The sequence below is a fragment of the Oryzias melastigma genome, linkage group LG3, assembly GCF_002922805.2.
Source record: "Oryzias melastigma strain HK-1 linkage group LG3, ASM292280v2, whole genome shotgun sequence".
Taxonomy (NCBI): domain Eukaryota; kingdom Metazoa; phylum Chordata; class Actinopteri; order Beloniformes; family Adrianichthyidae; genus Oryzias; species Oryzias melastigma.
In genome coordinates, this window is record NC_050514.1 from 34,469,242 (window position 1) to 34,493,892 (window position 24,651).

At 39.7% G+C, this 24,651-nt stretch overlaps 1 protein-coding gene and 3 long non-coding RNA genes across 4 annotated transcripts in view; all 4 read right to left on the reverse strand.

The window, feature by feature from the left end:
* Positions 1-5,748: 5,748 nt before the first annotated feature.
* On the reverse strand, positions 5,749-6,414 carry LOC118598624. Its single transcript, XR_004947677.1, has 2 exons — positions 6,200-6,414; positions 5,749-6,110 (listed from the first exon to the last, which is right to left on the reverse strand). It is a non-coding gene; the product is annotated as an uncharacterized LOC118598624 (long non-coding RNA).
* Positions 6,415-10,181: 3,767 nt separating this feature from the next.
* On the reverse strand, positions 10,182-11,727 carry LOC118598623. The gene is made up of 3 exons (XR_004947676.1): positions 11,663-11,727; positions 11,512-11,579; positions 10,182-10,230 (listed from the first exon to the last, which is right to left on the reverse strand). It is a non-coding gene; the product is annotated as an uncharacterized LOC118598623 (long non-coding RNA).
* A 313-nt stretch (positions 11,728-12,040) lies between these two features.
* Positions 12,041-13,492, reverse strand: LOC118598622. The gene is made up of 3 exons (XR_004947675.1): positions 13,436-13,492; positions 12,328-12,426; positions 12,041-12,145 (listed from the first exon to the last, which is right to left on the reverse strand). It is a non-coding gene; the product is annotated as an uncharacterized LOC118598622 (long non-coding RNA).
* Positions 13,493-21,849: 8,357 nt separating this feature from the next.
* LOC112160559 (anoctamin-9) overlaps positions 21,850-24,651 on the reverse strand; it is a 33,217-nt gene continuing 30,415 nt past the window's right edge. Inside the window, exon 30 of the mRNA XM_024295181.2 lies at positions 21,850-23,022. Within this exon, the coding sequence (XP_024150949.1) occupies positions 22,998-23,022 (25 nt within the window). The 3' untranslated portion in view covers positions 21,850-22,997. The remainder of the gene's footprint in view (positions 23,023-24,651) is intronic.

Consider the following 24,651-nt stretch of genomic DNA (forward strand, 5'->3'; position numbering starts at 1 on the left):
AAATGATAACTTTTAATGAAAACCTTTAATGTTTTCCACCTCATGTTTCATCTTCAATGAGAATAATCCAGTCTGTTCTGGGCTTGAACAAGGGCACCAAAATCTGGCTGAATATCTGAAGTGGCAATGCGAAGAACAGCTGAGAGGTGGTCATCAGTCACAGAGGACCTGTGTTTGGATTTGTTGAACTTCATAACTGAAAATGCCTGCTCACAATGGTATGTAGATCCAAAGAGGACTAGGATCCTCTGAGCATGCCTCCTCAGGTGTGGAAAGTTCTCCTCTCTAAGGGAGGAGTAGAAGTCCAGCAGTGAGACTGACCTAAAGCGCTCTGCCAGGAGCATGTCAGACTGCAGCTCAATGAGTTCCATCTGAACTTCACTTGGTGCATCATCCACAATGCAGTTGAAGGGAGAAGAAACCATGTGCATTTCACTCTCAAGAGTTTTAAAATCTTGAAACCGCCTCGAAAACTCTGCATGCAGTGCTTCTAACATGGTTGAGTACTTGTGGAGGTGATCATCTGATCTTTTGGCTTCCTTTAGTGTTGGCAAGTGTGTCAAATTGTTGTCCTTCACTTGGTTTGAGAGAAACTGCAATTTTGTCATGAAAGCCTTCACTGCACTGTACATCTCATGCACAAAAAGGCCCCTGGACTGCAGTTTGACATTTAGTTGGTTCATTAGTGAAGTCACATCCACAGAGAATCCAAGGTCTGCCACCCAGTCTTCATCTGAAAGTTCTGGGACGTCATGACCTTTGCCAACACAGAAATCCCGAATCTGATCTCTCAGGTCCCAGACACTTTTCAGCACTTTGCCAAGGCTGAGCCACCTAGCAGTGCAGTGGTAACTTATGTCACCATGTTCAATCTCATTTTCCTCCAAAAATGCAACAAACTGTCTATGGTTCAACGCTCTGGCTCTGATGAAGTTAACTGTTTTGGTGACAGCCTCAACAACATGCTTCATTTTTAACACCGTCTTACACAGCACCTCCTGGTGTATAATACAATGCAAAAATATCAACTTCTGCACAGGGTTAATTTCTGTCATTTTATCCTGCATTCTCTTTAAAAGTCCAACATTTTTTCCAGTCAGATTTGGACACCCATCTGTTGTCACACCTACGAGTTTGTCCCATTTCAGTCCCAACATGTCTAAACATGCATTTACCTCCATGAACAAGTCCTTTCCAGTGGTTGTCCCTTTCATCGATCGCATGGCTGCCAGCTCCTCCGTGATTTGAAAGTCTGCAGTTATCCCACGTAAGAAGATGAGTAGCTGGGCGGTGTCACGTATATCGCAGCTCTCATCCAACGCCAGAGAGAAACAGTCAAAGTCAGCCGCTCTGTTCTTCAGCTGAAGCTCCAAGTTTCCCGCTATGTCCTCAATGCGCCTCGCTACCGTGCGTCGGGACAGTGAAACGTTCTCAAATGCGCTCTTTTTCTCCGGGCATATCACCGCAACAGAGTCCAATAAACACTCCTTTACAAATTCTCCATCAGAAAACGGCTTACTGTTTCTGGCGATTTTGTGAGAAATTACATAACTTGTCCTGACGGCTGCATTTCTGGGAGCGTGAAGTTTGGTGAAAACCTCCTGTTGTGTGTGTAGTTTTCCAAGCAACGCCTCAGACTCCTTTGCTCGCTCTTCATCAGACAGATTTCTGTATTTCTCTTCATGCTTGGTCGTGTAGTGGCGATTCAAATTATAATCTTTAAACACAGCGACCTTCGCTCCACAGATTAAGCACACTGCTTCACCTTTAACTTCTGTGAAGAAATATTTGGCGGCCCATGTCTTTTTGAAAACACGACATTCCTTATCAATTTTTCTTTTCTTAGCGTGCGCCGACATCTTCAGGGTAAACAGGTTCTCATCACTTGTTGCTGTTGACGTTCACTCACTCACGCGCAACTGTCGTAAAGTAACGTGTTTCAAAACAAAAGTTCAAATTTCAAAATAAAAGTAAAAAGACGACAGATGTTTGTTTGATTTATGTTGTTTATGATTGGCCTCTAGCGGGCCGTAGGGAGGCTTCCAAAGGGCCGGATGTTGCCCGCGGGCCGTAAAATGCCCAGGTCTGGTTTAGTGGGTTGATCTTCAGTTTGGGGTTTTGTTCTTGGTATCTGGAGTGTGTTTTTAGCATGTTGTTTCTATATGTACAGTACGTTGAGAAGTATTTTTATATAGAAAGTGCTTTAAAAATACATTTTATTTAAATTTGAATTATTTTTTCCAAATAAACTGTGTTCATTGTCATTTTGTCACATGTTATGGTCCCTTTCTGGTCGCTCCCCTAGACTGAGGCAGGTGTTTGTCGGACCATCACAGCAAAATATTAATTTAAGTGAAAGTCAAACTTCTGACTGAATCCTCATTTCTCAGATATTGTCATGTTTACAGATCTGATCAGAGACATTTTCTTTTCATATATTGAATTAGAATAAAAGAGAGTGTTACCATTTCATTGAGAAAACGCTTGGCTCTCTTCTTCATGTTCTTCATGTCTTCCTGCAACAAACACCAAACCAAAGTGAGATCAAAACATGTCATCACTGAGGATTTGTCTCTGTCACAGAACCAAAACCTTCAAAGAAGATCCAGCTTTATTTAAAATAATCAGCAGATGTTTGTAAATCCCATGTTCTAGTGTTTGTCTCCTCATTGTTTTCTCGTTACAGTTTTTGTTTTACAGATATTAGTTATCTTCGTAGACAGTTTTCATCCTGTATTGTTGTGGCAGTTATCTATAGTGCCCTCAAAGCTGTTTATCTCTTTGACTTTTTACCCATTTTGTTATATTACGGCCGTAAGGTCAATGTTTTGTTGATGTTTTTATTTATTTAACGATCCCCATTGTTCTTTACCAATGTAAATACTATTTACATGAATGAGATTCCTGAATAAAAATATATGAATTAGTTATTTAATGTAATTTTACTCTGACTTCTTTACTTCTTTAGATTAGTTCTAACTCTTGTGCTATCCTAGACATGTTTAGATTAAAAGTGGGGTCATCTACACCCCACAAGACTGCACGCTGAACTTTTTTTTTCAGTGATTGTCAATCTTTACTGGTGTTTATAAATCTTCTCCACCTTCGTCGTGGTAGGGGTCACACACCAATATAAGAGAAGAGTTATCTGGACCCCAGAAGATAGCACAAGGGTTAGAACTACTATGACTGCCCTGAGACATATATAGGCCCATCGGTCAGAGGGTGCTTGGATCGTCAGCAAACTGGAGATGTTCTCACACTGGCAAACCTGCCAGTTTGAGCTGCACCTGAAATGATTTTCATCTATTACCACACCACAAAACACTCCAGCATCCACACGCATGCATGACGCGCACGCATCCACACACTGAAGTTTCCAGTTTATAACTTTGGTCCAAGTCACAACTTAATTTAGATAACAAATCAAAGATAAGGTTTTAGTCATTGAAACTAGAAATTTTCAATCTTTTGTGCTTCAAATCTTTTATTGAGTTTCGGTCACATCTTTAGTTTTTGAGATGAATTTCAAGTCACAAGTTCAAATCAGAGTCAAGCCTTCAAGACTCAAAATTAGATTCAAGTCAACTTCTCACTCTTGAAGTTTGAGACCAAAACAAGCCTCGAGTTCAGACGAGTCACGTTTAAGTTTCTGATCTAAATCCAGGTCAAGTATGAATGACTCTGGTATCCATGACAAATCCAAGTCTGAGTTTCTCTTTCAACCATGAGGGCCTCAACTCTCCTCAGAGCTGCAGATTTCTCTGGATCAGGATGGGATCAGACTCACCTCCCCCAAGCGGTACTTGGTTTCAAACACGCCATCATTCATCAGCTCGTTTAGTCCTCTCTTCTGTCTTTTGGGAACAGCTGTTCTTTCTGTCAGAACAACACAACATCACTATGAGAAGATGCTGCCACTGGTGCACACGTTCTATGCTGATGATGTGTTAATGATAAACCGAAAAAAACTGCAGCTCCTACTCACCTCCTGTGTTGTCTTCTGTGTTTATGTCAGTATCTTTAAGAATGGAATCGACAATTCTGATCCTGAAGGAAAATGTGTGTAAAAGTACAGACAATAGAAACACGGACAGTCAGACGGGTTTAAGATTGACAAACCAAAGTTCATCTGAGCTTTCACATCTGACCGAACACACAATCACACACTCGCAGTCACACATACACACAATTTAGATTCACCCATTAACCTATGAAACATGTTCTTGGACTACAGGAGGAAGGCGGGGTCTTTGCAATGTGCTAACCACTGTAGCAACCGTGTAGCCCCTCCCCTCTGATCATCTTTTCAGGAAGTTTTTTTAGTCTTTTTGACCATTTTAAAAATCTTTTTATTTAAGAAAATGGACTGAATTTAAATGGTTTGACAAGACTCCGCCTCCAAGCATGTGTCTTTGCAGGGGTTCTCAAAGTTTTTTAAGCGGAGGGCCAAATCAAAAACTCATCATTATACTGGGGGCCAATTTTGGTGAAAAAAATTGATAAACAGAAAAAAGTTGATTTTAACATCATTAATGACCATTGATTGTACAGTTAACAGAGTAAGATTTTAAACATTTTAACCGAGAAATCTCATCTATTTTGTGCAGCAACAGAGCTGTGTGATGTAGATGTGAGCTATTTTCAGTATAAATTCTTTTACAAACTTTTTACGCCAGTGTTGTGCCAAGGTACATTCCCTCTGCAATTTGTGTTTCCGCGCTTTCAGGCATCGTTATTTGTTTCTTAAAACTTAAATCTTGTCCCAAAAACTGTCAAAAGAAGGTGGATGATTACGATAAACTTTATTCTGGGGCGTCTGAGTTTATTGTCATATTTGCATCTTTTTCCCATAGAAAAAAAAACATCTTTTTGTGTAAAAAAAAAAGTTGGTTTGGCCAATTTGGGACAGGAAACAGAATTTATGAAAGTGACTTAATTATGGAAGGATGTACTCATGAACCAATATTAAAGGATTGTTTGCTCAACCGCAAATATTTGGGGGGCACAGATTCTGGCAGGCTGGATCAGTGACGACCTGACAGAATCCGTGCGCCCCCTTGTGGTTTTACATAGAATATGTGGGGGGGAGCAAATATGACAATGAACTCCCCAAAATTCCAGAAAAATGTACAATGTAATCATCCATCTTCGTTTAACACTGGGACAAAATAATAGAGTTATGAAACAAATCAACGATGCCTGAGAGTGGGGAAACACATTCAGACATGGGGAACGTACCTTGGTACAACACCGGGTCACTTCCAAAGACACAACTGCAAATAGCTTCTATCACAGCCTCACTGGATTTTGACTTTTTTACAACTCTGCTGTGCAGCGTAGTTTGGTTGAAGTTATCAGAGATTATTGTTACGCTCCTGGTTGGTAAATTTGTCACAGTTTTTATGATTTGGAACATAGGTAAAAATAAATCAATTATGATTAATTGAGGGCCACAAAAACGTTTGAGAGTTTTAGTGGTGCACTCGCACTGGCACAGCAAACTCCTGGGTCTTTGTGTGTCTGTGTACATGTGTGTGTAGTAGTAGTAGTAGTAACCTTTATTTAACCAGATAAAAACCCGTTGAGATCAGGATCTCTTTTTCAAGGGTGACCTGGCCAAGAGGTCGGCAGCACACGTCTCACAAATATGGTTACAGTGTATAACAAATTAGCACAGATGTGAATTTTGGGTTTTTACAATATAAAATTTAGGTACAGTAGAGTGACAGAGATTTTTTTTTAATATATATATATATATAACATAGTTAATAACGAAGTACAGTAGTTTGGGGAGTGCACAGATTATATACAGCTTGACATTTATGAAATTCAATGATAGTGAGGTTAAATTTTATTTTTTTTTCTGTGTCTGTGTACATGTGTGTGTGTGGTGTACAGGGGTGTGTCTGTACATGTGTGTGTCTGTGTAAATGTGTGTGTCTGTGTACATGTGTGTGTGTGTACATGTGTGTGGTGTACCTGGTTTCCCTGCTGGTGCCCTTCAAACCTTCAATGCTGCACACGCCGGACACTTCACACAGAACATTCAGCACAGCTACATCTGGCGCTCTCAGGCCATAAAGGTTTTTTTTACCATGCTTGATTCTCTGCACATACATGAACCCACGTGAACACACACGTGCACTTATGAGCTCTCTTTGTCTTAACATCACCTTAATATGTTGGAGAAACTCACCACAACTTCAAACTTTTGTTCCTCCAGTTTCTTGATGAAAGCTTCCTGTTGATCCTCTTTGTCCTCTTTACCCACAAGAACGAAGTCGTTCCTCAGAGCCTGTTGGAGCCCCGCCCCCCACATCAGTAAATGCATATAACGACAAAGTGCAGCGTGACAAAAGTTTGCTTGTAATGCATCTTTCAGGTGAGGGATCAGGAAAGGTTCAATGACATCACCACACAAACATGTAAACGTGTGAAGTTAAATGCAGTGGTGACCATGTGGAAGATCAAAAACAGAACGAGATTGATCACTGATTGTAATAATAGAAGGAAATAAGACTTTTATTTATCCTTTGTACAGACTTCATTAGGACAAAGAGGTTTTGTGTTTATAGGAATAAAACAGTGGAATTCCTTAACTACAGACATGAAAACCTCTTAAACTATGTCATTATTAAAAAGATTGTATAAAAATGTTGAAATTATAAGTTGTGTTAAAAACATAAAGTAAATATGTAAATGCACGTGACCTGAGTGGGCAATGTTGTGTATTGTGTTTTTGGTAAAGGGGCATGAATAACAAGTCCTGCTCTTCGTCACGTGTTACACCGTTTACACTCCAATGTATGCTGGATTTACCAAAAATATGAAGATTCTCTACATAATAACATAGAAGGCTGCTCAAAGTTAGAGGCTGGGGAAAGTATGGCGCACCGGGGCTCTGTCTTCTTTTTTCATCTACTTCTTCTCTCCTCTATATTTATTTTACTTTTTATTGGGTTCTGTGTGTCTCTGATGGTGCAGTATGACTCAGATGTTGTTCCTTCTTTCTGCTTCAAGCCCAATGAAGCAATTGATTGTGATATTGGGCTATATAAATAAAATTGAATTTAATTGAATGGATGACTCTTGTTTATTATGGATATTGTGGCATATGACAGAAGAAATGAAATCAAATTAAACACCCATTTTGAGGCTTCAAAATCAGCCAATCTGAAAGTGAAGCTGGTTTTTGAAGGTTCTCCTGAAGAAATGCAGCAGTTTTCCCAGAAAACTCGACAATGAGAATTTACATGTTTGATACTTGATTTATACGTATGATCTTTTTTTCTACTGAAGAATAATCTGTATATTTTTTCTGAATTCTGATAATTGTTCTGCATATGCAATGACAGTCTGAAATAGTGTCAAATCTACTTTCATAGTCATGTGATGTATTGTTACTTGAAGATTCACAATAACCTGAATCTATGTTGAGAAGATATAAATATCTGACTTTAAGTTGTGAAGCGGATAATGATAATACATGTAAAGCAGGGGTCCCCAACTGGCGGACCGCGGTCCGGGTCCGGACCCCGAGACTCTTTTATCCGGACCGCCAAGCATTTTTAATTAAAAAAAGTACGATTTTTCATTCATCTTTACACTGCGATTTTTTGAACAGGCGCGCGCGAGGACAGCTACGTTCAGACCGGGGTCCTTCAACCGGCAAAAGCTCAGAGCGGTGTTCTAATGTTTACGTAGTTGGGACGTAAAGTTATCTGGAATGTGCGTGAACAATGGCTCTGTCTAAAATGAGAAAAGTGGACTGAAAATGGTGTCTTTTAAGATGAGTGGACCGAAGATTTCGCTTTTATTTACCAGCAGTCAGTTCTACGAGGCCGGTTTGTATTATAAGCAGGGAATCTGCTGGTTTTATTCAGAGCGCTGATATCAAGCGGCGCTACGAGACAAAACACAAAACTTCTGACACAAATTACCCGACAGAATGAGTGACGTGGTCACGGAAAATATACGAACTGAAAGTACAGTGCGAGCGAACAACACAGACGGTAACAGCACAACAACGAGCTCACGAGTGATCACTACGAGAGGAATGGATTTGGGCAAGAACTAAAGTCACTCCAAAATGATTAAAGTGTGTATGGAGGCAAAGACAGAAACAATATTAGAAGGAAAAGAGGGGCAGCAGCTTCAAGAAAAGCTCTGACAGATTCTCCTGTCGTCAACGAGAACCGAGCTGCTTTCCAGGGAGGTGCAGGGCTATGGAGCAAAACTGGTGCCAATATTATTTGAAAACCAATAAAAACTAATTTATTTAAAAAAAAATGATGCTAAAAACAAAAGTTTAATGTCAGAAAATTATTTCCATTCTAAAATGAACTTAATTTCAACTTCAAATGTTATTTTTTTAAGGTTTCAAAACCCCAAATTTCAATTCCAATTTTTTTTTTTTTTTTAGATTCAATTTTTTTTTTAATTTAGTGTGGTAACTTCAGTCCTGGTGCATTCACTGACTCTGCTAGAACAGAGTTTTGGACACCCGGTTTGTACGGGATAAAACTCTGATCTTTACATCCGTCTTGAGACAACTTTAGAACATGATAGTACAGACAGTCAGAGAAGACACTGGGACTGAAGTTAGCACTTTCCTTGATTTTTGATTGGCCCTTTGTGTTAGTCCCGCCACAACAAGGCTAAAATTTTTGAAACTGAAAGATAAAAAAAAGAGTTTAAGCTGGAAAAAAGTGAAACTGATTAAGTTTGGGGATTGAAATTCTGAGTTTGAAACCTAAAAAAACTAGAACATTTGAAGTTAAAAATAATTAAATTTATTTCAGAACAGTAAAAAATGTCAGACATTTTAATTTTTTGGCCAAACACCAATATTTTTTCAATTTCTTTTATTTGGTTTTGAAATAATATTGGCCCAAATTTAGCTCCATACAGTTCCAGCTCAACACCACCATTCAAAGTGCCATCTACGTCTCTTTATGTCTGTTTTGTAGTTTACCTTTATGTTTATGTTTTTTGCACTTATGAAAGTTATTACTTTAATGTTCATTATGTAACATTATTTGCGACCTACTTTTAAGGGTTGTAAAACAGAAAGTTAACATTTGCAACAAGAAAAGGGATTAACTATGAATGATTTTTGAGGTACATTCATGTTACCTGTTGCACTTTAAGTGACAGAAAGCAGAATGTTAAAGTTTGTGAAAGAGCACACATGTTGCACTATAAGGAAGCAAGTTTATGTGCAATCTTCTTTTTTTTTCTCTATAATGCATGTACATGTATGTATTTTTGTACAAAAAGGAATGAGAGAAATACTTGTTGAGACAATAAGCTAAAAGAGTTCTTTGCAAATTTAACTACACTTTGTAATTAAATAAAAGAACAGAAATATTGACTGAATGTTTTTGCATGTTCGGACCCCGGTCTACCAAGCTGACAGAGTTACTGGACCTCTCGCCAAATTAGTTGGAGACCCCTGATGTAAAGGAAGTGGTCTGGTCGAGGTGGGGTGGGATTATCCTGTGTTTGGCATGTCGTGGATGTAAACGTCTGTTGATTGATTGTATTGCACATTAATTTACTTCAGAAATAACCTGAACTGGATCTATCACTCGTCTAACACTCATCTTAGGCTTCAGGAATCATAATCATATCATAAAACAGTGCAGACGGGCTGCACGGTGGCGCAGTGGTTAGCGCTCTCTCCTCACAGCGAGAAGGCCCCGGTTCGAATCCCAGCTGGGACCTTTCTGTGTGGAGTTTGCATGTTCTCCCCGTGCATGCGTGGGTTTTCACCGGGGACTCCAGCTTCCTCCCACCGTCCAACAACATGCTTCATAGGTTAATTGGTGACTCTAAATTGCCCCTAGGTGTGAATTTGAGAGTGAATGTGTGTGATTGAGGCCCTGAGACAGACTGGCAACCCGTCCAGGGTAAACCCCGCCTTCGCCCGTCAGCAGCCGGGTTAGGCTCCGGCACCCCACGACCCCGAAAGGGATGAAGCGGCCAGGAAGGTGAATGAATGAAAACAGTGAAGGTAAGTAAAATAAAATTCAGCTGACAGTAAAATCTGACTGAATTCTTGTTTCCTCAGATATCATGTTTGCTCATTTGCTCATTTTTTTTCATTTGGATGAAGTATTTGTGAGTTTTCCCCTTAAAACTGGAACATTCTGATTGGCTGAAAGAGACTCTTACCGTTTCATTGAGGAAATGCTGAGCTCTCGCCTTTTTGCTCTCAAGTTCTTCCTGCAACAAACAGACAAAGCAAATCAAAACACGTCATCATAGTGGATTCTAATTCTGCGTCACAGAGAGTCAAAACTCGCAAAAAGATCCATATGATGATCCATGATGTATTTTTACTAAATGATGACAAAGCAAAACAAAATTTCAAAATATTTGTAAAAGAATATTGAGAATGAAATGATAAAGACTCGATCTCTCCTTCAATCATCTAGGATGGGAGCCCAGGTGATACGAAGGGTAATGTCATAACTATTTCTTTACAATAAAAAAAACAAAGACTCACTGTGTAGAAGAACCCGGAAAGAGAAATAAATAATGGAATTAAGACTTCAACAGACTCAAACCCAAAAATTACACCACCTACTGAAAAAGACTAGAAACTAGATGATCTGCTAACAGACAGCGCAGAAGGAGCTCTGATTCACATACAGGAAATACTATGAACATGAAATAGGGCCAGCCGATTGGTGGGTTTCCAGCTGCAAAAAGCCCGGTCTAGAAGAGTGGTTGGTAAAAGAGGATTTTTGATAAATATTCCGTCCTCCTTTAATGCAAAGTTGTTTACGATTTGTTTAAGTTGCTTTACACTTTTATGCCTAGATAGTTGCATGTGTTGATTTTAATTGATTTTAATATTAATGCGTGCTGCCCTGACAGAGCACTTGTCAAGGACTTGGATTAATCTGGTTTTGTCGCCCAGGACCTGTCTGCCATGGGAGACCCTACCTGGGCAGAAGCCCCAGACAGCATAGCTTCTGAGATCACTCAAGCACTTAAACCCCTCCACCACGTTAAGGTGGCGGTTCAAGGAGGTATCCAGCCTCTTTTTGAAGACCTCTATGGTCTCTGTGGCATTGAGGTTCTCTGGAAAGCAGTTCCAGAGGTGAGGATCATAAAGGCAGATCAAAGCCTCGACATAAGTTTTGGTCCTCATTGTAAGGACAACTAAAGGGCCAGTGCCAGAGGACCTCAGGGTTCACCAGGGCTTATGCTTCACTTACAAATCGTATAAGTAGGGATTTTACCTCTTCAACATTAGTAGACCATTAAAAGAATGTTTAAATGAATCCTGAAAAACAGGGAGCCATTTAAACTGGGTGTAGTGTGTTCCCGTCCCCTGGTCCTTGTCAGAACACGTGCCGCTGTTCTATAATAATTTTAAACTAGTTATATATTTTTTTAGGTGAACCAGAGAGCAGAACATTGCAAAAAATCTAAATAACTTAAAACAAAAGCATGCATCAGCACTTCTGTGCTGGCAAGAGAGAGGAATGGGCTCACCTTGTTTAAGCAGAACTTGGTTTCAAACACGTGACTCTTTATCTGATCCTTAAGGCCTGGTTTTCTTTCTGCCAGAAATGACAATGTTTTACTGTGTGAAGATGCTGCCATTGTTGTTCATGTTAACGTTTTTTTTAAATCTCCCACTCACCTCCTGTGTTGTCTTCTGTGTTAGTCCTTGGCTTATTAAGAATGGAATGAACAATTATAATCCTGAGGGAAAAATCAGAGTGTTACAGACCATAGAAACATTCACAGACATGTTTTTAGATTCTCTTATTGTTGTTCATCACAGTTTAACAGGGATCCTGATTTGCAATGATTGCAATTTGCAATGTGCTAACCACTGCACCGCCGTGCAACCCCTCATCTCTGATCATCTTCTCAGGAAGTTTTTTAGTCATTTCAACAATTTTTCTCTTTTATTTATTAAAACAGACTAAATTTAAATGTTTTGACAAGACTACGCCTCCATGCATGTGTGTGTGTATTGGCCTTTGTGTGTGTGTGTGTGTGCATGTGTGGTGTACCTGGTTGCCCTGGTGATTTCATTGGACACTTTGCCCAGAGCATTCTGCAAAACTTCATCTGGAGCTTTCAGGCCATAAAGGATGATTTTACCATGCTGCTGTCTCTGCACATACATGAACCCAAGTGAACACGTGCACTTATTAGCTCTTGTTGTCTTAGTATTACCTCAATTTGTCGGAGAATTCTCTGCACATACACTTAGACCAACGTGCACACACACACGGGCACATATGAGCTTTCTTTTTCTTTTCGTCTCATCAACTTCATATTTTGGGAAAAACTCACCTCGACTTTAATCTGTTCTTTTTCCAGTTCCTTGATGAAAGCTTTCTGTGGATCCTCTTTGTCCTCTTTACCCACGAGGACCAAGTCGTTCCTCAGAGCCTGTTGGAGCCCCGCCCCCCCACATCAGTAAATGCATATATGTACGACAAGCTGCAGTTGGACAAAAGTTTACTTGTTTTGCATTTTTTAACCCTTCCGCTCTCCTTGGTTTGTTTACATTAAAAGTGGGGTCATCTGGACCCCACAAGACATTGCGCTGAATTAATTTTTTTAATGATTGTGGATCTTTACTGGTGTCCAGTGGCAGACATGAAGTCTTGTCCACATTTGTCATGGGAGGAATCACGCATCAATGTAAGGGTGGAGTCATCTTGACCCCAAAAACAGCGGAAGGGTTAAGATGACTGATCAGAAAAATTTCAGTCTGAAATCACCACACAAACATGTAAAAGTTCCTCTTAGGATTCAAAAACAGCTAATCTGAAACTGAAGCCGGGTTCTTGGAGGTCCTGGTTCTTCTGAACAAATGCAGCAGTTTTCCTGAATTAGTTCAGAAACACTTGAAGATGAGAATTTACATGGAACCTGAATCAGCCGCCAACCTGTCTGGACCCATGAAAGAATCATCATAGATCAAATATTTCTTAGAAAAGTGAAATCTGTCATGTTTCCACATCAGAACCAGACTGCAGCCAGAACCAAGAATCCTCATCAACAGAAACAATTGTTGCCGTTCCTTAAACATTGTTTTGGTTTTTACAGATATCACAGTTACAGTGGTCCCATTTGTAGTCTTTGTATGACTCAGCCATGATTTGAACTCACAACTCAGGACACACAAGCCCACTGAGGTAGCCCTCTATTGTCAACTGCTGCTTCAGAAATAAACTAGATTGAATCTATCACTTATCTTAGATCTCGGGATCTAGAATAATTTCATTCAAGAAAATATTGACGCTAACGAAAACCAAAATTCTGCTGAAAGTTAAACTTCCGACTGAATTCTCATTTTCTCAGACGATGTCGAGTTTACTCATCTGATTGGAGGAAAAACTTGAGTTTTCTCCTCAAAATGGGAAAGCTCTGATTGGCTAAAGGAGACTCTTACCATTTCATCCAGTAAACAATTAGTGTTCTTGTTTTTGATCTTCACTGGATTTGGTTCCTGCAACAAACACCAAACAAAACACATCATCACCACAACTTTTTGTGTCACAGAGAGTTAGAAAATCCTATTCTGTCAAACGGCTTTACAAAAGTTGACGTTTAAACACATGCTCTAGTGTTTGTCTGCTTACTGTTTTCCTTTGTTGCAGCTTTTGTTTTAACAGATATTAGAGTTATTTTGAATTGATAGTTTTCATCCTGTATTGTTTTTGTTACTAACAGTCTTGCATTCTTCTTAACCTGCTGTATATCTTTTGGGGTTATGGGTTTGCCAGAGCCTAACCTGACTACTTTTTGGCAAAAGTAGGGTTCTCTCCAGATCAACAGGCCTCACAACACCCATAAACACGTAGGGATAACTCATTAAAAACACTATTTGATTAACCTCTGACACTTTTTTTACGTGGGAGAAAGCCAAAGAGCCCAGAGAAAACTCACGCACAAAATTCTACACAGAAAAGTCTCAGTTGTGGTTTGAACTTCTTACTATGAGGTGAAGACAACCACCACTGCTCTAACGAGCGTCCAGCTCAGCTGAACTTACACCAAACGCAATTCACTCATCAAATGTCTGTCAGCCACCTTGACCTGGTGTTGTGACCCTCGGGTGGTGTATTTGTGTTGAATCTCATCAATCTCAAGCTGTGATAGCAGTTGTCGTTTGTGGATGTTAGAACATTGGGCCACTAGTTGTTTAGCAGTTAGCATGGATTGTGGGTTCTGAAGCATCCATTCGATCCAGACTCTGTAACCTCTCTGAGTAAGATTACTTGAGTAGTAGCATTCCACCAGATTCTTGTTCTCACATCTAGTCCATTTTCTTCTTGTTCCAGTAGCCCACTTTCCATCAAGGTGCTCACAGGATTATGTTAATTAGCTCACAATTGTTATGTTAACTGTCCCATCAATTCCTCATTGCACACTCTGGGTAAATATATACATATAAAAGTCGTCTTCATGTCAGGACTCTCAAGCTCCTGGGCCTCTGGTAGAGGACCCGAGCTTGGGTTGAGGAACCACTTGTGAAGGTTGAGAGGGATGGAAGCCAAATTTCTAAAAGACAAATAATCTCAGGAGTCAGAGCTCTCCCTCCCCTTCTGGTCAACAGCGGGAGCTGTCACCAGAGTATTAATACTACATGTCCCAGCAACCCTCGTGCTCAGTTCTCAGATGCTGCTCAGCTGAAGTTCATTGACAATCACCCACAGAGCACACAGAGCCTTGTTCATTGTAAAATACAAGTAAAAGTCCACAAAGCTAAATTAGAGCCAGGCAGGCAGGGGTCAAACATGAGCATGAGGGCATCAGAGAACAACCAGAGCCGTCAGGGTCAGGGCAGGCGATCCGAGTTGAAGACAAGTCAGGATCAGATAAACCGGAAAATCAGGTCAGGATGAGAGCGTTCAGCGATACAGGCAGAGCGACACAAACAAGACTTGACTAAATACTGCCGGTAAATGGAAAATGGCTGTAGGGCTTCTGGGAGTGACAGCAGGGGATGATGGGAAGTTTAGCGTGAACACCCAGGAAGTGCTGGTACTCAGGTGAGGTGACCATATATATCACATCCTCCAAAGAACACCATCAGCCTCTAACCTGGATCCATGTAAAAACCATCAGGGATCAAAGTGAAACCTCCCATCAGGACCAGACTGCAGCCAGAACCAAGAATCCTCATCAACAGAAACTAAGAAACTCCAAATGCTGCAGATGAAAACATGACAAGAACAGAACCAAAGTCTCTCTGGTGTTCCAGTCCAGCTTAGAGACTCCAGAGATCCACAGAGAGATCCAGCATCTACACTTAAAAATCTAAACAGAGGACAACCTTTCTGACTAAAAGGAGTCCAAGAACCCGACCAGGACGCATCCAGGAGGTCATGAAAGAACCCAAAGAGGATGGAAAGAAGGTCAGGCCTCAGCGGACTCAGTTCAGGTCAGAGTTTGTAATGAATAATCTGAGTTCAGTAGTTTGAAGAGTTTCCTGTCACCCGCGACAGCTCTGATGCTAAAAGGTTAAAGTATGAAAGCTCCTATTGGCTGAAGAAGACTTACCGTTTGATTTGTTAAAAGCTCAATTCTCTCCGCTGGATCTCCCAGCTCAATGTCTTCCTGTAATAAAAAACAAAAACAACATCAGATAAAAATTTGTCTGTACTTTTTTAAGATTTGTATGTGTTGTTAGTTTTCGTGTGTTAATTATATTTGGAATTTGATCATTTTTGCACATGTTAAAATACAATTGCAAGTGCGCACATTCACGTACAAAACACACTGTATGAGTTACGAATCAAGAAGCACACACATATCTAGTGTGCGCGTTTCTATCTATAGAATTGATCTAAAAATATTTCCTTGTTTTTATTTTGTGATTTTAACCCATTAGAACTCACAAATAGTCAATTTTCTTTCCATACAAAATTCCATCTCTTTGTTTTTATTGATATAGTAACAGATTTAAGGAAAAATCAAATCCTGCTGCTGCTTTCTGGACCTGAAGCTCCTCAGTTGAGTTCAGACTCCATGAATTGTCGTTCTCCTGCTCACCTGCTTCTTCTTCTTCTTGGAGGACATGCTGCTGGTGGTTTCAGGCGGACAGGAGTTTCAGTGAAGTCCAGTCTCTGTGATTGGATCTTTGACCTCCCAGCGGTTCTTCAGAAGCTCTTCTTGCTCCTCTTCCTGCTGTATAGTAAACTGCTGGATTATCGGCACCTGTCAACGCTTTTAAAGGTGTGCTATTTTACCTGAGGAATCCTGAAAGAAACGACGGGAAACCTGTTCTACAGAAAATGTCATAATGATGGTTTCAATATTACGAATGTGTTCAGACACATTAGGCTTCAATATTTTTTTTTTTTTTTTTTTTTAGTAAATTAAGCAACATTCAGCACTGTCAGCTTCTTCTGTCTTTTCAGTGTCTTTGGTACTAACATTCGTTTTTATTGATACAATTATTTTACAACAGTTGTTTCCTCTGCAAATCAAGTTCATTTAGAAATTTCTAATTTTTATATCTTCAACATTTTTCATGAAAAAGGAAAAAATAACGTTTTCTTTTTTACTTTAAAAAAAACAGTTTTCTTCTACTAATTCATTACTTTTGTTTATTGGTTTTTTGGCTTTAAGCGTCAGCCAATCAGATTTCTGTTAGTCAGGGTCTGAACTTCCCTCATGCGTGTCAGTTGCATGGTTACTGGCATGTGGAAGGGCAACAATTACTCGCTTTTGGTTTCATGTTGACAGAAACATTTCAGCGTATGCAGATAAAACAGATAAAACACTTGAAGACTGACCTAGTTTAATGTTTGGTTGAAGACATAACAACCTTTTGAAGTTAAACGGTCGCTGCGGGCAGATACAGATCGATCTGCTCAGTAGTAGGACTGTGGATCATCACTTAGGTGGTGATCCGATTCGATTCACGAATCAAGAGCAACGATTCACGAGTTGAACCACGATTCTTACTTTTTAATATAATGTTTATTGCTATGTGTATGTCTATTTACTAGATGGATGAAAATTGAAATTATTTGTATTTAGTCATCATTTACTGTATATCTTTATTTAGAACAGGAGATCAGAATGAACAAAACTGATTAAAAAAACACAAAGATTCAGATAAAAAGACTTTTTTGTCATTTTAAAGTTTTTTTGTTTTTTGTTTTTCAATCTTCTGGTTCAGCAGTAAAACAACATAAAAAGGATAAAAATCACTTCTGATTTGGGTCATTTAACAACAAAACCTGAACATTTTCTCCACAGTTTTCTGTCCTCAAAGTTCTTCAATATTTTACGTTCTAAGCACCACATATTGCTGCAGAGTCCGTATGAAAAAAGTGTTTTTTTTTTCACAGCAGAATCAGCTGATTCACGTTGATTACATCCTTTCAGCAGCGCGAGGCTGTTTCTTCAGAATAAGATGGAGTTTCGTTAATTACGTCAAATGTTGAAGAGTTACCATAACCAAAATAATATTCCGATGTTAAAGCTAATTCATTGTTTCATAAGTTATGTCTGTGAGCAGAACTTCAGTCTCAGTTTTTGAACAGAAAAAAGCTCTCGCTAGTTTTATTTTGAAAACCGGAAGCTTCACCGTCACGAAGATGTGTTTACTTCCGTTGGAATACGGCGGCTCTCTCGGCTTTGTTTTAGTTCGTAAACTTAAAATCCGACATTAATCTGCATTTCAGAGCAAAAATACATCGTCCCCAATTGATGTTTTGATCATATTTTACTACAATTTACTACATTTATAAAGATCTTGGACGTCGCGAATATCCGTACTCGAAATTTTGGGAGCAGATCGTGAATCCCCGAGCACCCGGATACTCGTTACAGCCCTACTCAGTAGTACTGCTGACTCCAACAGCGTTCACTAACCTTAACTGGAATGTCGCAGGTTTGGTTCCCGTGTGTCACCTTGAGCAAGACAACAAACCCTCTAGCTTTTTGTGGTTACAGATTGGCAGTAAAGTAGCTCTTGGTATGTAACCACATGACGTGATGAGAAAAAGAACACTCTTATTGATCTGAAGGAATCTGAAATGGTTGGCCAAAAAAACGTCAAACTTGCATTATAAGCGTTGGAAACAAAGAGCAGTTTCTCTGCAAAAAAATGAGAAACCGCTTAAAAAAAAAAAAAAAACGTCGTTAAATATCAAAAAAATGTAGCAGCTGATGTGTTCAAGTGAAGATAGTTCTGAAATCCAACACAAATGTAAAATGTTTGAGAGATTGTGCACTGAAACCAAAAAGCTACTTTTTATTTCAAAAAGATGAAAATCTAAAAAAGGAATTACTGATCTGAGCAATAATGTAAACTAAATAAAAATGAAAAAAATCTAAACCTGGTGATACTGTCTGGAGATACTAACTGGTGATACTAACTGAAGATATCAACTGGTGATACTAACTGGTGATACTAACTGAAGATATCAACTGGTGATACTAACTGGTGATACTATCTGGTGATACTAACTGGTAACAACAGTGATTGATTGGGCTGTAACCACTCACAATCTGCTGCCAAAAAATTTGAGTAGTAATACTTGCAACGTCTAAAACTGTTGATTCCTGATCATTATTAATATAGTAAAGTGTAAAAATACGATTCAGCAAGAACGTGTTTACTGTGATGATAAGTGAGCTGAATCAGGACTGGCAAAACCAAAGTCCAGGAGGTGAGTGGAGCTGATGACGGCGTGGAAGCGTTACCGGTGGTAGATTTCTTGACCTTGAACCAGACAGACGTTGATAAGTGTTTTGACCCAGGTACCTTAGAGCTTAAAGTGAACTCTAAGAAATTAGTTCTTAGAAATAAATCACTGTGAAAAATAACATTAAAAGTTAAAAATAACATTGTTGATCTGATGTTGACAGAAGTACAGAGAAAGTCGGAGAGAGCTCAACTGTGTCTCTGTATGTGGAGGAAGCCGGTGATAGGGTGTCCAGAAACATTTGAGCAGAGCAGAACATGTCTGAGAGCTGAAAGACAGCGGTGAGGAGTACCTAGTGAAACAAAAGTTAAGTAAAACAAAAAAATAACACAAATTCTAAAACAAAAGAGCTTACGAACAACAAATGCTGTGCAGCAATCAAACTAAACAGAATGAAAGAATACATTCTTGTTTTTTATGAGTCATTCAAACTGGTTCTTAATGACGATGGCGATAGGAATGACATGGTAGAATGCCAAATGTTGCTGTGTTCGTTAACATTGAACATTTCTCCAGAAACATCATTTCAAATAAATATATTCAGTTTCGTTCTTACACATGTTTTGTTCAAAAACATTTCGCTATATATAGTTATGTACTTTACTTTCTTAGTAAATTTCGTCTTTAGCATCGTTTAGCATTGTCATGTTCTTCTCTTTATTGATGACTTTAGTTTTTTGGTATTAAGACGTTTGTATTGATAGAGACATTTTCTTGTGCCAGAGAATTCCCTCGGCACCTCCAGCTCAGGAGCATTGTTGGAGGCCCAGGCTTGCCCGCGTCAGTCCTTATTTAGAAGCTAGACCGGGATGCCCCATCGGACCTGGCCGTCCAGCCGCGGCGCCTGCTGCCGTGTCCACGGTTCCCGCCCGATGGATCAAAGCCCACTAGCACAGCAGGGTCCAGAAGCACGCCTTTCTCCAGCCCCGCCCCTGGGCCAGGTGCTGCTGTTTGCTTAGGAAATGCCATGTTTAATTTTCACAAGAACAATTTTTACTGCTAATCTCTAACTTTTGTTTCATATAGATTTTCCGATATAGACAATGTGTTTGAAATTATGACACAAACAGCATCAAAGTGTCACAGCAGTAAAATTCTTTGTTATTTTTATCAAACTCATGAATGATTTCAGGTCTCGGGGGTCTTTGCATCACTGACATCAATCTCAGACACCTGCGATTTTTACATTTCTAGGTGAGTTTGTAATAGCTGGTTTAATGACGGCCACAAGACTTATTCTAAGGAATTGGAGGAGTCCTCACAAACCTCAGCTCACGGACTGGGTTAAACTCATGACAGAGACTGCTTCGTTTGGGATTTTGATCGCTAAAAACAACAATACCCAGGAAAACCAGGATGTGGAGCCGTTTTATGACATTTATAACACAAGACTCTTCTTCCACTGCATAAGCTGAACTATGCAATTTTTCTTGTTTTCTTTTCTATAATTTTACTGACCTGATAATCTCATATTTGTTTGTTTGTTTTGTTGTTGTTGTTAGGTTTGTGGAAAAAAAATCAATAAAAAAATGTAATGACAAAACGTTTTCCAGGTGAGTTAAGTTAAAGAAAAAACTACTAAAGAAAGACGTTCCACATTATAAAGCAGACCAACATTTTCAGAAATATAGGAAAGACGTCTCTCCTGCTGGAAAGTATGAGATATTGAAATGTCTTGAACTGGAATGAAAACCTTGAAAATTGTGTCCCACTCCAGGTATATATTTTATTTTTTTCTAGCATATAATTGTTCCCAGTGATTTTTTTATAATGATTATAAAGTCTTTGTGTCTTTATCTGACATACAGCGGCAGTACCTCATTACAAACACATTTGTGGGGTGTGGGCGGGACTTTTGGCACAGAACAAGCTCAGAATAATTGGTCTGAGCGTTTTCAAGCTTCTGATATCCTGATTTGAATGAAGAAATACTCAAACACAGTTTTGATAAAGCACTTTTGAACATACGTTGTTTATTATAAGAAAAATGCTATAAGATCAATGGGGTGGGTCTTTAAAAGTATTCCGCTATCTTTGGGTTTAAGATGACTCCGCCCTTAAATTGGTGCGTGATTCGTCCCATGACAAATGTGGACGAAGGTGGACAAGACTTCATGTCAGTCATTGGACACCAGTAAAGATTGACATTCATTAAAAAAAAATCAGCCCACTGTCTTGTGGGGTCCAGATGACCCCACTTTTAATGTGAACAAGCCAAGGAGAGGGGGAGGGGTAATTACGTACGATCGTTGTATTATGGAGAGCACAAGGGTTACGTACGATCGTTGTACTATGGAGAGCAGAAGGGTTACGTACGATCGTTGTACTATTTAGAGATTTGTGGCTAATTTAGAGCGCGGGTTTGTACAGATGAAGACAGACGTCTCTTCTAACAGTCTGGTTCCCTGATGAGAGCCGTGCAGCCCTGGATGATCCCGATGGAGTAGTGGACGTTGGTGGATGACAACCATGTCCTAACAAAGTTGTGACATCAGCAGGGAGGTGGTGGAGTCATGGTTTGGGCTGGTCGGCACCCTTAGGGTCCCTGAAGGCGTGAAAATGACCTCTGAAAAGTAGGTGGAGTTTCTGACTGAGCACTTGTACCTCAGGGTTACAAACAGCAGAGCCATCCTCATCGTGACAAAGCTCCATCTCATGCTGCAGGAATTGCTCTGCGTCATTGATTGCAATGGACATAAAAACAGATAAACCATAGACAGTTCATGGGAACTGGTGATAAAGAGAAAAATATTTTTAAAGAAATGAGGATTAGATAGATGTTAAGAAGAATGCTTCAGAGCAATTCTGACCAGTAAAATTACTGAGAAACAACTGTCTTCTTCTCAATGGAAGTCTATGGGACTTGGATCTTCTTGGAACCACCCACATACACACATCTTATTCCATCTCCAACTTCTCTAACCCCCTTTTCCTCTCTTCTTTCGTACCCTTATCCCCCGTCTCTGGCGTCGTACTCTCTCCTTCTCTTTTCTTTTTTTCCTGTGTGGTCAAACAAGAAATCTAAACAAATACAATTCATATACTTGAAGTTTTGACTCGAAACAAAAAGGGGTTTATGTAAATATTCATTTCAGAAGATCCATAACTTCCCATTGTACCAGTGAAATATGTCACATTATTATTGTTAGCTTTTTCTATGTTCCAACACTGACACAAGTTCTAACACAGACATTTGATAGTTTTTACATAAAAAAACTAGACTTTATTATTATTAGTTCTCCCTTTTGTCCAAAACACACAAATTAAAAAAGAGTGAAAATAACAACTATAATTCCAATAACATAGCAAAGCAAAACTAAAAAAAAAACCCAAAAACTTCATCATGTTCCCTTAAATCAACCAGAGTCCGAAATTAAGTCTGGAGGAAAATCTAAAAGAGATCAAACCCGGAGTCAGTGTAGTAACCTCTTCCAGCCACTAGGAGGAGCAGAATGTGTGGAAGGAATAAACTGTGATTTCTGGATGAGTGTAAACAGAAGCAGCAGGGAAAGGAGGATTTTGTCAATCATCCAAAACCAGGTCTGGAGCTGAAGAGGGTTCAATAAACAGAATCCATCCGCTGGTAGAGGTTCAGAGATACTCACTGGCACAAAGGGACAGGCTGACGAGTGAGTCGTGCAGCAGGAACAGGTCGGGGTTAAAAAGAGAGAGCGAGTTTTTAGGAGCTGGTAGATGTTGCTGGTCAGTTCCAGTGCAGCAGGAGCTGCTGTAGAGATCCACTCTCACAGGTGGCAGGTATCAGCAGACAACACAGTCTCAGTAAAATGCGTGCGTATGCCACAACTTTGCATCCTGAAATACCGTGTATAATATACGCCAAACACGGTTTTTGCGTGCATATCATACGCAGTTGTTGACAATGGGTTGTGACGGCGTACATATAAAGGCCGTTTTAGGTTTCGTTTTCATCACATAGTCAGACATCCTCTGCCTCTTTTCTAAATGACGTTGTTCCTGGTTAAGGTTAGGATTACGGTTACGGTTAGGGTTTCACAAGCAAATTTGTCGTTTGTGCGGCTGTCTGTGATGCTCACGGCTCCACCAGGGGACGTGTCAAATGTGGAAAACACATTTAACATGTGTAGGAGAGCGCGCGTATTATATGCACGCAAAAAACGCTTTTTGCGTATTTTATACACAGTATATCCAAAGTCGTGGCATATGTACGCATTTTACTGAGACTGGGTATCAGAAGAAGATTACCCCGAGGGCGGGGCAGGGCAGACATCTGGACAGGATGTGACATCAGCTGTGGCAGGTCAGACTTTATTGAAGAGGGTGTTTTCTTCCCCTGAAATTCAAAACAAAACGACTTCATGTTATCGTAATAATACAAATCTCAGTTTCAACACTTGGAAAGAAATCTGAGTACTAAGACACCAAATTATGAACAAAACCATCAAAAGGGCCGGACTATCATCAGTTTAAGTTGAATATCCTGGAGCATACAGTATTGAAAGCTATAATTCCTTTGATTTTTAAATTATTCAGTTATTTGTCATGAGGACTAGTTACTCCAAGGCTCTGAAAGTCAGACCCCGTCAGCAGAGGGATCAGTCGGATCCAGCCGGGTGATGTGAGGCTTTTTAAATCAGAAACAAAAATGCTGCAGCAAGGGTCCAACGTTGGCACTCGGCGATCACCAATGACAGTCAAGCCTATGTGATGTGACAACCACACCTACTTCATTCCCGTTAGTCGTTCATGTTGCGACTACATGAGACTGATGAAGTTTAAACAGGAACCAACCAGCCTTCAAGAAGACAGCATCATAAACTGAAGGATAAACCAGCGTGACGTACAGCAACGACCAGAAAGTTCATCAAAACTTTGATTGTGGAGACGGTGGTGTCATAAGACATGTGCTCCACTATGATTCTGATGCTGTGATGACGAGCTGTTCTGTGTGTCACCAGAACGCTACAGCAGCGGTCTCCAACATTAATGCTCATGAACCGGTTTCATCTCAGACACTATTTTTCATGACCTGAACTTTAAGTCGAGGCACATAAATACAACAAAATAAAATCCCAGAACCACATCGAAATCCAGTCATTTCGAAATATAATGTCAGGCATGAATCCACTGTTTCAAACATTATTAGCAGCGTTTAAGAGGCGGTGTTGTGCTGAAGAAAGCAACCCCTCATGAGAGCTGTGACCAACAGACAGATCCCTGGATCCTTACAGTCAAAGAGATGATAAGAAGACTCCAAAACACAAAAAACATTTTCAGGCTGTTTATGTTATGATGTCATCTGTGGATTTTAGAAATGAATCACTTGGAGTCATTCAAGTAAATTTTGTCCTTTCTCATCCAAAAAAAAAAAAAGACATTTAAGACTCCAGCCAAATTAGAATCATTGATGTTGGTGACTGTTAGTCATCCATCTGTTTTCTAAACCATTTTGTCCCCTTCTGGGTCGCGGGGGTGCTGGAGTCTGACCCCGGCTACTGATGGGTGAAGGCGGGGTACACCCTGGACAGGTCGCAAGTCTCAATCACACACCCGTTCATACTCGCGTATAAGGACAATCTAGAGTAACCATGTTTTTGGACGGTCGGAGGAAGGTCAGATGACACTAAAACGTGGTCAATACATTGATAAATTACTTGTAGGCTCTTTTGCTTTCATTAAAATGATAGGAAAGACGTTAGAAAATCAGCAGCTGCTTCAGACTCCATGGACTGTCTGACCCTGTGCTGCTCATGGGGGCTATAAGGGGGGATTTTTCAGCACAATGTCATGCTGCTGTGCTAAGAAGATAAACAGAAACTCGAATAGAAAACAAAACACTTTATGAACTGTGTAAAAACACCAAAAGTCAAAAGCAAAGCTTGATTAGGAATCAATAATAGTTACTTGGAATTCCTTTTAAAAAATGACTAATCAGGTCGTTTAATCTGGTGTTTTAAATATG